This window comes from Sciurus carolinensis, chromosome 19 (assembly GCF_902686445.1).
Source record: "Sciurus carolinensis chromosome 19, mSciCar1.2, whole genome shotgun sequence".
Taxonomy (NCBI): Eukaryota; Metazoa; Chordata; class Mammalia; order Rodentia; family Sciuridae; genus Sciurus; species Sciurus carolinensis.
The window spans coordinates 15,381,963-15,394,769 of record NC_062231.1 but is presented as its reverse complement, the minus strand read 5'-3'; the positions used below and the strand labels follow the sequence as shown (position 1 = coordinate 15,394,769).

At 42.6% G+C, this 12,807-nt stretch overlaps 1 protein-coding gene across 3 annotated transcripts in view; it reads left to right on the top strand.

Moving 5' to 3' along the window:
- Positions 1 to 11,315: 11,315 nt before the first annotated feature.
- Mtmr14 (myotubularin related protein 14) overlaps positions 11,316 to 12,807 on the top strand; it is a 46,674-nt gene continuing 45,182 nt past the window's right edge. For all 3 annotated transcript variants that reach the window (XM_047534689.1, XM_047534690.1, XM_047534688.1), the window contains exon 1: positions 11,316 to 11,589. In XM_047534689.1, coding sequence (XP_047390645.1) covers positions 11,434 to 11,589 — 156 coding nt within the window. In that variant the 5' untranslated portion in view covers positions 11,316 to 11,433. The remainder of the gene's footprint in view (positions 11,590 to 12,807) is intronic.

Genomic DNA, 12,807 nt, shown 5'->3' with positions numbered 1-12,807 from the left:
AAGAGCTTTGTAAACTGAAAAATATAAATTATCATTAAATTTTAATTATAAGTGACTGAGCCAAAGGGTGAGAAAAAGTGATGACCCTGGAGATGTACTTGCTGAGCTGTGAGTAGCTGGGACAGGATGGGTCCGCACTTTAAAGAATGAACTTGGAGCAGTTTCAGAAAGAAATGTGAGAATTTTCTATAAGAATGGCCTCTTATTGACCCCAGGGAAGGGTTAGGCCACAGTGAAAGAATCATAGGATCAAGATGGGAGCTTTACAAAGGAAACTATCAGTAATGCAAAGAGAGAGCCTACAGAGTGGGAGAAAACCTTTGCCACTCATACTTCAGATAGAGCACTAATTTCCAGAATCTATAAAGAACTCAAAAAACTCTACACGAAGAATACAAATAATCCAGTCAACAAATGGGCTAAGGAAATGGACACTTCACAGAAGAAGATGTACAAGCAATCAACAGATATATGAAAAAACATTCAACATCTCTAGTAATAAGAGAAATGCAGATCAAAACTACCCTAAGATTTCATTTCACCCCAATTAGAATGGCGATTATCAAGAACACAAGCAACAATAGGTGTTGGCGAGGATGTGGGGAAAAAGGTACACTCATACATTGCTGGTGGGGTTGCAAATTAGTGCAGCCACTCTGGAAAGCAGTATGGAGATTCCTCAGAAAACTTGGAATGGAACCACCATTTGGACCAGCTATCCCACTCCTTGGCCTATACCCAAAGGACTTAAAATCATCATTCTACAGAGATGCAGCCACATCAATGTTGATAGCTGCTCAATTCACAATAGCCAGATTGTGGAACCAACTTAGATGTCCTTCAATTGATGAATGGATAAAGAAACTGTGGTATATATACACAATGGAATATTACTCAGCCATAAAGAATAATAAAATTATGGCATTTGCAGACAAATGGATGAAATTGGAGAATATCCTGCTAAATAAGATAAACCAATCTCAAAAAACCAAAGGACGAATGATCTCGCTGATAAGCAGATGATGACACATAATGGGGGGTGGGAGGGGGGCAAGAATGGAGGAAGGAAGGACTGTATAGAGGGAAAAGAGGGGTGGGAGGGGTGGGAGGGTTGAGGGGGAATGAAAAAATAACAGAATGAATCAAACACCATTACCCTATGTAAATGTATGATTACACAAATGGTACGCTTTTACTTCATGTACAAACAGAGAAACAGCATGTATCCCATTTGTTTACAATAAAAACAAATTTAAAAAAAAAAGATGGGAACTATAGATCACAAGGCAAGGATGAGATGCTGGACAGAGCACCTGGATGAGAACAGGAGCCCAAGGGCACATCTAGCCAATGTCCTAGTAATGAAAGACGTGTGACTTGTGGATACCCCATCTCAAAATAAATGTAAAAAATGGCTGGAGATGCCAGGCACAGTGGCACATGCCTGTAATCCCAGAATCCCAGTGACTTGGGAAGCCGAGACAGGATTGCAAGTTCAAGGTCAGCCCTAGCCATTGGTGACACCCTCAGCAACTTAGTGAGACCCTGTCTCAAAATTAAAAAAATAAAAGGAATGGAGAAGTAGCTCAGTGGTAAAGTGCTCTTGAATGCAATATGCAATACCAAAAAATGGGAAGGGGAGAAGGAACAGGAGCCAAGGATGAGATCAGGGGAGGTGGGTAGAATGGAAAATTCTAAATGATTTATATTGGCCTGTAGAATTTAATCTTTACTGATATATGAAGTCTCCAAAGCTTCAATGCATAAAAGAGATTAATTTGTGCTAAAAGTTTAGTCAGCTTGAAAGGAATCAGTCCTTAAATGTGTATATGAAGCCATCTGTATGTGCTGTAATGAAAAACCTGTTGGATTTGTCTTCCCAGCATTCCTTTCCCCTTCTCCTAGTGATAGTACCCAGCTGCTTTTAGAGAACTACCCTTCCTCTCACTCTGGGCCATAAGAGCAGGGTATGTGTGTCCCAGGTCTGCCAATCATATGGCTCCACCCCCCCCACCCCCCCCACCCCCCCCACCCCCCCCACCCCCCCCCCCCCCCCCCCCTTTCAGGTCTTGGCCTCAGGACAACTGACACATCGGACTAATCAATTATCTTCCCTAGAGGAAGAAGGGAGCCAGGGAGAGACTGACTCAGTTTTTCTTCCTGTGGATCAAAAGCTGTAAAAATTCTACCCTTTTAGGGTACAGATGGTCATGTGCATGATCCTGGAGCAGAGCCTGAGAAAATCAGTTCATGTGCTCAGAAGCTGAGTTGAGAGGTAGAGAGATTCTTATTTTCTATAATCAAACCCATATAGATAAGACCTTACATATTTAATATAGTTACCCCTTTACAAATGGGAAAAAATTTAGGTTTAATGTGTCTAGACCAATATGGTTGTTAATTTCTTTCTTTTTTTTTTTCCTTTTTTTTTTTTTTTTTATTTTGGTACCAGGAATTGCACTCTGGAGCACTTAACCATTGAGCTACATCCCCAGCCCTTTTTATTTTTTATTTTGAGACAGGGGTCTCACTAAGTTGATGACGCTGGCTTTGAACTTATAATCCTCCTGCCTCAGCCTCCCAAGTCACTGAGATTATAGTCATATATCTATGTGTGTGTGTTTGTATATCTATCTATCTATCTATCTATCTATCTATCTATCTATATAATATGTCTGTGTTTACATAAAAAGATCAATAAGAGCAATATGTTATGCATCAATAGCAGCAACAGCTTTTTAAGATCCTACAGTTATCTTAACAAAATTGTAGAAACATCCAACACTAGGAGAGAGAGATTCTTTTTTTTTTTTTTTTTTTTGTGGTGCTGAGGATTGAACCCAAGGCCTTGTGCATGCGAGGCAAGCACTCTACCAATTGAGCTATCTCCCCAGCCTGATGAAGAGATTCTTGATGCTATCCATGGGGTGGTCAAAATTATCCCTATCTTTCTCCAGTTTATTTAAGAGTCTCTTTTTTTGTCCGTGTGGTACTGGGGACTGAACCTACTGGTGCCACTGAGCTTCATCCCCAGACCTATTTATTTTATTTTGAAATAGGATCTCACTAAGTTGCCCAGGTTGACCTTGAATTTACAATCCTCCTGCCTCAGCCTCCTGAGTCACTGGAATTAAAAGCATGCACCAACACACCCTGCTCCCATCCCCGTGATTTATAAGGATCAGACTTCAGGATCAGGAAACTAATTTCCTGGACTTCAACTGGGCCTAAAACATTCATCTTCAGGTCAGAAATAATCAGCGTGGGACTTGTTATTAAGTAATCCACAAGACAGGTCCTTGATTAGCAATACAAGTGAAATTCCATCAGACTATCTCTGGGGATGCCATTGAGCAATATTAAATTGAGGGCATAAATCAGTCTGGCCAGAGAATTAATTCCCTTTCTGACTGAGGCAACTGTCCTGAGAGAGATGTTTCCTGGGGAACTCAGCCTCCTGGTTCATATTTTCAATGGATGAGATTCCAGACGCACCACACATTCCCACAGCACCTATACTGTTCTTCCTCAACATTCCACCTACCAAATTTGTTCAGCCTCTGCCTTCCCTGTCAGACTGGGAGAACGAAACTCAAGAATCTCCCCAACTTTGGTCAATGCTGATTCTAGGAGCTCTATACAGTGCCTGGCATATAGTAGTGCAGTAGTGCTCTACAGATACTTGCAAAATTTGTTGATTATTAAACCATTGACAACATCACCATTCAGTTGCCCCCAAATTGTCTCATGTATACTCAAGGTGTTTAAAGCTCCCATTGGTCAGGTTAGAACCAATAAGAGACTGTATTACACCACTGTCTGTTGCGGTAACTCAATACCTGAGGCACAATGCTTTATACAGAAAAGAGGTGCTTCATAATAAGAAGAGGAGGCTGAAAGTCCAAAATCCGAGCTGACCACATCTGATCAGTTTCTGGGAAGTTCACTTGGCTGGGTCACAACATAGAAGAGAAATACAAAGAAAACCAGCCACATGGGCTGGGGAGATAGCTCAGTTGGTAGAGTGCTTGCCTTGCAAGCACAAGGCCCTGGGTTCAATCCCCAGCACCACAAAAAAAAGAAAGAAAGAAAACCAGCCACATGCAGAAGGGATTATGTGGTAAGGTCTGAAGTCAGAGATCAGAGGAACCAGTCTTGCTCTTTTTTAACAACCTACATTCATGGGAACTAACTGAGCTCCTACAAGAACCACATTAAACTGGGTGTGATGGACTAAATCTGTAATCCCAGCAATGAGGGAGGCTAAGGCAGGAAGATACGAGTTCAAGGCCAGCCTGGGCAACCTAACAAGACCCTGTCTCAAAATATAAAAATGGCTGGGGATGTAGCTTACTGGTAGAGTGCCTCTGGGTCCAATCACCAGTACAGGAGTGAGGGGCGGGGGAGACAGAGAGAAGACTATATTACAGCCCCCAATGGTCTAACCATCTTTCACTAGTAGTTCCTGCCTCTTAAATTTTCCACCACCACTTAATAGTTCCACACTGGAAACCAAATCTCCAGTCTGGGTGATGCTATGGTTTGGATATGGTTTGAATGTGTCCCCCAAAGGTTTATGTGTTGAAATTTAATCCCAAAATGAGGTATAAAGAGAGTGGAAACAACTGGACTATACCATTTAGAGGGGGGACTTTGGAAGGTGATTAGATTAAATAGTCCCATATTGAATATTGGTGTTTTTATAGGAAGAAGGAAGGGCTAGGGCAGTAACTCAGTGGCAGAGTGACTGTCTAACTAGCACTTATGAGGCACTGGGTTCGATCCTTAGCACCGCATCAAAATAAACAAGTAAAATAAAGGCATGTTGTCTATCCACAGCTACAAAAAATTAAAAAAAAAAAAAGAAGGAGAAGGAAACCAGGTGGAGTGGTGCAGATCTGTAATCCCAGTGACTCAGGAGGCTGAGGCTGGAGGATCACGAGTTCAAGACCAGCGTCAGAAACATAGTGAGACCCTGTCTCAAAATAAAAAGAACTGGGGAAATGGCTAAGTGGTAAAGCGCCTCTGGGCTAAGTCCTTAGTACCAAAAGACGAGGAGAAAAAGAACCAGGAAAGACACACACACACACACACACACACACACACACACACACACGCATACAACTTCCTCTTTCTTGCCATGTGACATGGGAATACCCTGAGCCACCTTGGAACTGTTCCAGCAAGAAGGCCATCATCAGATGCAGGCCCCTTGACCTTAGACCAGACTCATAAGCAAAAAAAAAAAACAAAAAACAAAAAACAAAAAAACTCTTTTATAAAGTGACTGTTATAAAGTGATTTTGTGTTTGGAAGGCAAAATACAATGATATGGAGCACAAACTATATACAAATCATCAGGTGTTATCTGCTGGTCTTTGAGAGTTTCCCAGGAGCAATTATTTCTGCTTCTTCCGTCTCCTTGTGCCTCAGCTCTGAGGTTGTGGCCTCATCGCTGCTGTTCCTCTACACTAGATTTGAGTCCTCCTTCCTTCCAGAAAGCAGCCCCTTCATCCTGGTGCAAGCTCTAGAGGGTTTCATATATCACAAACATATGCATGAAATTTTTGTAAAGTCACTCCTGTCTTTTGGGATCTGACTACTCTGTGTTAGCACCATTCAACCCATAACCCTATAAATGTCCATGTATGACTAAACCCATTTAGGCCCCAGGGAGATGCTCTTCCACATCCCTAAAGAAAATACGATTACATTCAAGTGATTTTCAGTAGGTCCTTCCCCTGCTCATAGCAAGACACTATTGAGTGGCAGATTGCTTGGAAAAGAAAAAAGACAAACCAATTAATTTGTCAAATCCCTTCCCTCGGATGGCACAAATGGGACAGACCCTTGCACAATGAAGCATTTGTTTCCCAGTTGTGCCAGGTGGATGATATCATGCCGTTCTCCATATTGCACTTCATGGTTCCCGAAGTTCTCACAGATTAGTGCTGTATTCACAAGACTTGCACGTGGTAACTGCAGAACATTTTGCAATTTTTTTTTTTTTTTTTGGTTGCAGGAATTGAACCCAGGGGCACTTTGTCACTGCATTACATTCCCAGTATTTTTGTTTTATTTCAAGACAAGGTCTCACCAAGTTGCTTAGGGCCTCACTAAGTTGGCAAGGCTGGCCTCGAACTTGCAATCCTCCTGCCTTGGTCTCCCAAATCAATGCAGATTGATCAATTTCAGAATTGTAGAGACGGAATCATAGAAAAATAACTTTTGGGTTAATATCAGATTAATACTTCTTTTGTGTAAGGATTAAGGCAGAGGAAACGTCTTTTTGACAATTGTAGCAGGCCTATTTGGGAAATTTGACTGTTATCCTGCTAATCCTGATTTCTCAGAAGGTCAAATAAATAGCTTAGTTTCAGTAGGATGACTTTAGCATGAGTGACTTCATTTTCTTTTTCTTTTTTTCCCCTCAGTACTAGGAATTGAACCCAGGATCTTGTGCATGCTGGTTAAGTGCTCTACCACTAAGCTATATCCCCAACTCTCTGTTTTGATTTCTAATTTGGTCTCTTGGGGCCTCCTATAATTTTTACTTAACATGATAAGCCCATGATGTAATTTTTTTCTTTCAAAAACAAAACTACCCAGGCTCAGTGGTGCATACCCATAATCCCAGTGACTCAGGAGGCTGAGGACCACAAACTTAAAGGCCAGCCTGGGCTTGGGATGTGTCTTAGTGGGGAAGGAAAGGGAAGGGAAGAGAAATTTAGCTATTATCCTGCTAATCCTGATTTCTCAGAAGGTCAAATAAATAGCTTAGGGAAGGGAAGGGAAAGGAAGGGAAGAGAAAGGAAAAGAAGGAAGAAAGAAAAGAAGTGAGTAATGAACTTCAGCATTCTTTGGTGGAAATAAGCAAGACTGAGGTAAATCCAGTGGTTAGAAACTGACAAAAACCAGTGTGGTCATGAATTTTACAAGTCCATTGGAATGTCCAAGTCACAAGGCAAACTGGCCAATCTAGTCTTCTTCAAACCTTCCACGATATTGTTAGATTCTAGAAAGTTGTTCCTTTTGGCATCAGTTTCTAACATGATGTCTGTGTGGCATTTTACCCAAAGAGAGTTAAGAGACATATCCAATGTGAAATTGAGATCTTGTTTGGATTCTAAAATTTTTAAATTTATATTTATATCGATGATGATGATGATTACAATACTGGGAATTGAACCCAGGGGCATTTTACCACTGAGTTATATCCTCAGTTCTTTTTATTTTTAATTTTGAGACAGAGGTTTGCTAAGGTGCTGAGGCTGGCGTCCAACGTGTGATTGTCCTGCCTCAGCGCCTGAGTAGCTGGGATGACAGGTGTGCATCAATGCACCTGACTTTGGATGGGTGTCAACTCTGGTGCTTAGGCTTGTGGACAACCTTTCTTGCTACTGTCACTCCCTCCTTAAAAAAAAGAGAACTCTTAAAAAAAAGAGTTCTCAGTCAGGCAGTGTAATCCCACCTACTTGGGAGGTCAAGGCAGAAGGATCACAAGTTCAAGGCCAGCCTCAGCAATTCAGCAAGACTGTCTGAAAATAAACAAACAAATAAAACAAGCTGAGGATATAGCTCAGATGTATAGCCCCTGGGGTCTTTGCCCAGTATGGGAGCAGGGGAGGGGGGCATATTTTCATTACCAAAAGGCTCATTAGTGAAAAGGCAAGGCAGAGAATGAGAGATGGTGTTTACTATGTACATATTTCACAAACCATAACCAGAATATCCAAATGTCTTCTACAAGTCCATAAGAAAAATACGGATAACCCAAGTAGAAAATTGAGCAAAAGATGTTAACAAAGTGCTACTAAAAAGAATATATTCAAATCAGCAGTAAATGTGGAAAAGGTGATCAGCTTCATTAATCAGAGACATGCAAATTAAAACCAAAATTAACTATGCTGAGAGAAGCCAGATGCAGAAGAGTACACATTGTATGATTCCATTTATAGGAGAGTCTGGGGACAGAAAGCAAATCAGTGGTTGCCTGGGGATGGGGATCAGAGGGGTTGGCTGGAAGGAGACTCAAAGGAACTTTCTGGGAGGTGATAACAAACATTCAATCTCCTGGTTGTGGTGGCAATTTTCTAATTTGGCGACACCTTTTTCACAACACGTACCAGTAGAGTGGGTGTATTTTATCACACGTATTGTGTACTTTAGTAAACCTGATTTTTTTTTTGGGGGGGCTGGGTGCAGTACTGTGTGTCTGTAGTCCCAGTGCCTGGGGAGCCTAGGAGGTCTCTAAAATTAAAAATAAATGAAAATGGAGGAAAGAAGGACTGTATAGAGGGAAAAGAGGGGTGGGAAGGGCGGGGGGGAAGGGAAAAATAACAAATCAAACATCATTGCCCTATGTAAATTTATGATTACACAAATGGTATGCCTTGACTCCATGTACAAATAGAGAAACAACATGTATCCCATTTGTATACAATAATAAAAAATAAATAAAAAAATAAATGAAGTTGGTATTTTATAAGCCCAATAAGATAACCACTACATTCTCACCAGAACTGCTAAAATGAAAATTACCACACGGTGGCAAGAGGCAAGTATGTGGGAATATAAATGCATACAACCTCTGGGGAAGACTCTGATAAACTTATGTACACACTGACCATGTAATCCATCACTTCTACTCCTTGGTAGAAATGTCTATATAAGAGAAATGTCTACCTAAGAGAAATGTCTATATAGACTTAGCAAAAATATCTACAAAATAATTCATAAGAGCATTATTATTTTTTTTTTTTGAGACAAGCTCATGCTAAGTTACCCAGGCTGCCCTCCAACTCCTAGGCTCAAGAAGTTCTCCTGCCTCCCAAGTAGCTGGGACTACAGGTGCGGGCCATGTACCTGGCTACATTCATTTTATTTGTTTTTTGCAATGCTGGGGCTCAAACCTAGAGTCTCTTGAACGACAGGTGTACACTGTTTTTTTTTTGTGTGTGTGTGTGTGGTGCTGGGGATCAGGTGTATACTCTACCACTGAGCCACACACCCCAGCCCCACAGAACCGTTTTTAACAGCCCAAACATATAAACTATATAAATGTCCATCAGCAATTAAACAAAAAAACTGTCATGTATTTATTCAATGGAATAACAAGGAGAATGAACAACTATCACTATGTGCAAAAGATAGACTAATCTTAAGAACATGTTGAAGGAAAGTAGTAAACCCAAAAGAGTACACATTATGATTCCATTTGACTAAAGTTCAAAAACACTCACAACTAATATACAGTATTAGAAGTCAAGATAGTGATTATCTAGTTGGGGAATGGGTAGTGACTGACAGTGGACAGGTGTGACTTGTTCTGCCTTTTTATGCCTCATGTGAGTCTCAGAAAATTGGTGTTTTAATTAAGATTAATGTGACTATGTTTTGACATTACTAACTCTGTACTGAGCTTCCTCTTGTAACACAAGCTTTGAGCCAAGTGACTGCTTACAGTTACCCTTGATAATTGGTTGACTGATAACCACAGAAAAACTGTGTGCTGATATGCAATAGTCAATTTCCTGGAACGTTCCCTCCAAAAATTGACACCTGGGAGTTGAGTGAATAAAATTTCTGGAATTATAAATTCCAGTTCCTTCATACTGCTCACTAAGACTCCACTCTGGGGACAATCATTCTGCAAAAGCATCATTTGCTCAACATCCTGCCTGAGGTAAATAAAACAAGTCCTTTACTTAATTGCTGACAACAGGTGGCAATCCCAACCCCAAGTGTCACTTTGAAGGGACTGGCCGCCCTGACAGTTTTGGACAATTTCACTATGGATAGTATTTGGGCCCTTACAAGTGCTCTGTGCTTGAGTACTTTTCTTTTATCTATTTTGCCTATATTTTCATATATTCCTTCTACTTATTTGCTTATTCTGCTTTTGTGTGTCTTGGAATAAACTGATTCATTTGGAGATTATCTTTGTTTCACTTGGTTTGTCATTTAACAAGAGAGCCAGGCACAGAGGACCACTGCATGTAATCCCAACAACTCGGGAGGTTGAGGCAGGAGGCTCACAAGTGGAAGGCCAGGCTCAGAAATTTAGGGAGGCCCTGTCTCTAAAGTAAATATATAAAGAGCTGGAGATGTAATTCAGTGGTAGTGTTGTCTAAAGCTCAGTCCTTGTCCCCAATGCCAATCCAATAACAAGGAAACAGTTTTGAGAAAAAGGAAAAAGTTTATTGCTTTGTTAGCAAAGGAGAAACACCGGGGACTCCTATCCTAAAGGCTGTGAGTCTGGCCATTAGCAGGAACAGGGGGCATTTAAAGAGGTGATTCAAAGACTACATTCCACATGGTCTCTGGAGTTGTAATTTACTCCTTAATTTGGGAGATAATCATTTCTGAGACCTTCTGGTGCCATCCCCAAAGTCTGGATGACTTGGTTCCTCTGGTGGGTGTGTACTCAGGGACAGATTACTCTGCCTAGGATGGGGAAGAAAGGTAATCCTGTTTCCCTGAGATTAGGGAGAGGGAGAGATCAGAGAGGAACAGGGACAGAAGAGAAAGAAACATGTCTACTTAAAAAATAAGTTGCACTGGCAGAGCAGCAAGGACTATATTTAAAGTATAAAGTAGACCACTATTGCAGTAGAACTCCCCTGGGTTCAGTCCTCAGCACCAAAAAAATAAAATAAAATAAAAATAAAAATAAAATAAATAATCCCTTGACAACGGCAAGGATTCATCGAACAGGAGGGACTGGCATTTGCCAATTATTGTTGAACGCTGTGGTGGATACATGAGGGTCCATTATACTAGTCACCCCTTTCCTGAATATTTGAAATATTCCATTAAAGAAAAAAAGAGAAAAGAATACAGCGCTTTTCACACCGTCTTGATTCTTCAACAAAATATTTCTTCCTCCATAAAATATGGTTGGCGATATAATGCACTGTACTCATAGGAACGTTGTGAAGAGCAGTGGAAGAAAAGCGCTTTATGAAATGCTGTTTTCATATTAGTTACTACTGCTATTATGGTTGCCGACGCTAATTTGGAGCCTCCCCTTCTCCCTGTAATGGTTCATTCCACTTTTCTCCGCTTTCCACTTGTTTCTTCCCACTAGTTCCCGCACTACCCCCTCCCGCCGCAGTCTCGATGGTTCAGCCCGGCTTCCCCAGGGGAAACCCCGTGGGGTGGAGCCCGGGCCGCTGCGAGTGGCTGCGGCCCCCTCCCCGAGACCACTTGGATCGCTCCGCGTCACGGGTGGGCCGGCAGTCGTGGGTAGGGCGCGAGTGCCGAGTTCTCATTGGCCAGGACTGGAGTAAACATCCGGCAGGGTGGGGCGGGGCCGGAAGTGGGAGAGGAAGGCGGCGGCTGAGGAGGCTCGTGAGGTTCCAGAGCTGGAGTCGGTGTCGCCAGGTGCCATGGGCTGGGCTGAGGCGCACTGAGGGGACGCGGGGCTGGGCCATGGCCGGCGCTCGGGCTGCCGCCTCCCCCTCGTCGGGGTCCTCAGCCTCTTCAGGTAGTCCGCCGCCTCAGGAGCCGGGGCTCGGGGAGCTGCTAGAGGAGTTCTCGCGGACACAGTACCGGGCCAAGGACGGCAGCGGGACGAGCGGCTCTAAGGTGAGACCCGAGGCGCGCAGAACAGGAGCAGACCCCTGTCTTGGGAAGTTAGAAAGGAAAGACTGAGGTCCGAGGGCACAGGAAGGTAGGAGTGGGACTTGTCTGCTGAGGAAGAGGGGAGAGAGGGAACTTCTCTAGAGTCTGGACCCGGAGAGAAAGGGTCGGGCTTAAAAATGAAAAAAGGAGAAACTAGGATCAGAATGAGCCGAGGAAGGCGGGCGGTCTTTTTGGTTTGAGACTAGGGGTTTGGAGGTCAAGGGTCGGAACTGAGGGACCAGGAGCAAAGGTTAGAGAGGAGAACTAAGGAATGTTATTATCCTGCTTCTGGTGCCTGGGGGGTGGGGGTGGTTCAGGGCAAGAACGGCAAATCTAAGTAAAAATAGGGAGAGGATTCCTCCAGGTCAGAGGTCAGAATGAAGGGACAGAACGGAACCAAGACGTGGACTGCGTGAGTTGCCACCTTATAAGGTCGCAGCATGACTTAGGCCCATCCCTTTCCTTCCTCTATAGAGCAGGAAGACAACCCACACTCCCTCTCTGTTCCTGTATCAAAAGAAGTTCTCAGTTCCTCTCTTTTTTCCCCCGTGGGATTTCCCTTCCTCATCTTAGCATTAACTTAACACCTTCCACTGCATCTGGGCTTAGTGTCTCTTCAGGCCTTCTAATCACTTGTAAACTTCTTGAGATGTTATAGAACTTATGTGATCCCCCCCCCCCAATGGGCTTTTCTTGAACTGTGAACAAAGTGAACAGCCTTAAGGGGAGCTGTGCCTTCTATTTTGTAAGTAAATGATGTGTTAGTAGATACTGTCTGAAGTTCTTACTGATTACAATGACTAGAGCTTCAAGGTACTAGTCTGAAGCTGGAGAAGAGGGAAGAATCTGACACCAAGGGTTAGTGACAGGTTTTGTAACCTAGAGAAAGATTCCTTTATTTTATGGGTTGTCATTTCATTTGCAACTAGTGGAAACTGTGATCCTGTCCTCCAAATGCTGAACACACACAGTTTTCACATGCAGTGTTAATGGGTTCAGGGTCCTTCCTGAAGTGTGCTACATGGGTTAATGAACATAAGGCCTGTGAGCCAGCATCATATCTCTTTCCAGCACTGAATAATAATAATAATCATCACAGAGGCATACGGTATTCTCAGTGACCTCTCCAAGTTATGGACCACATAAATCTGACCCTGAGAACATCAGAATCATTTTCATGCT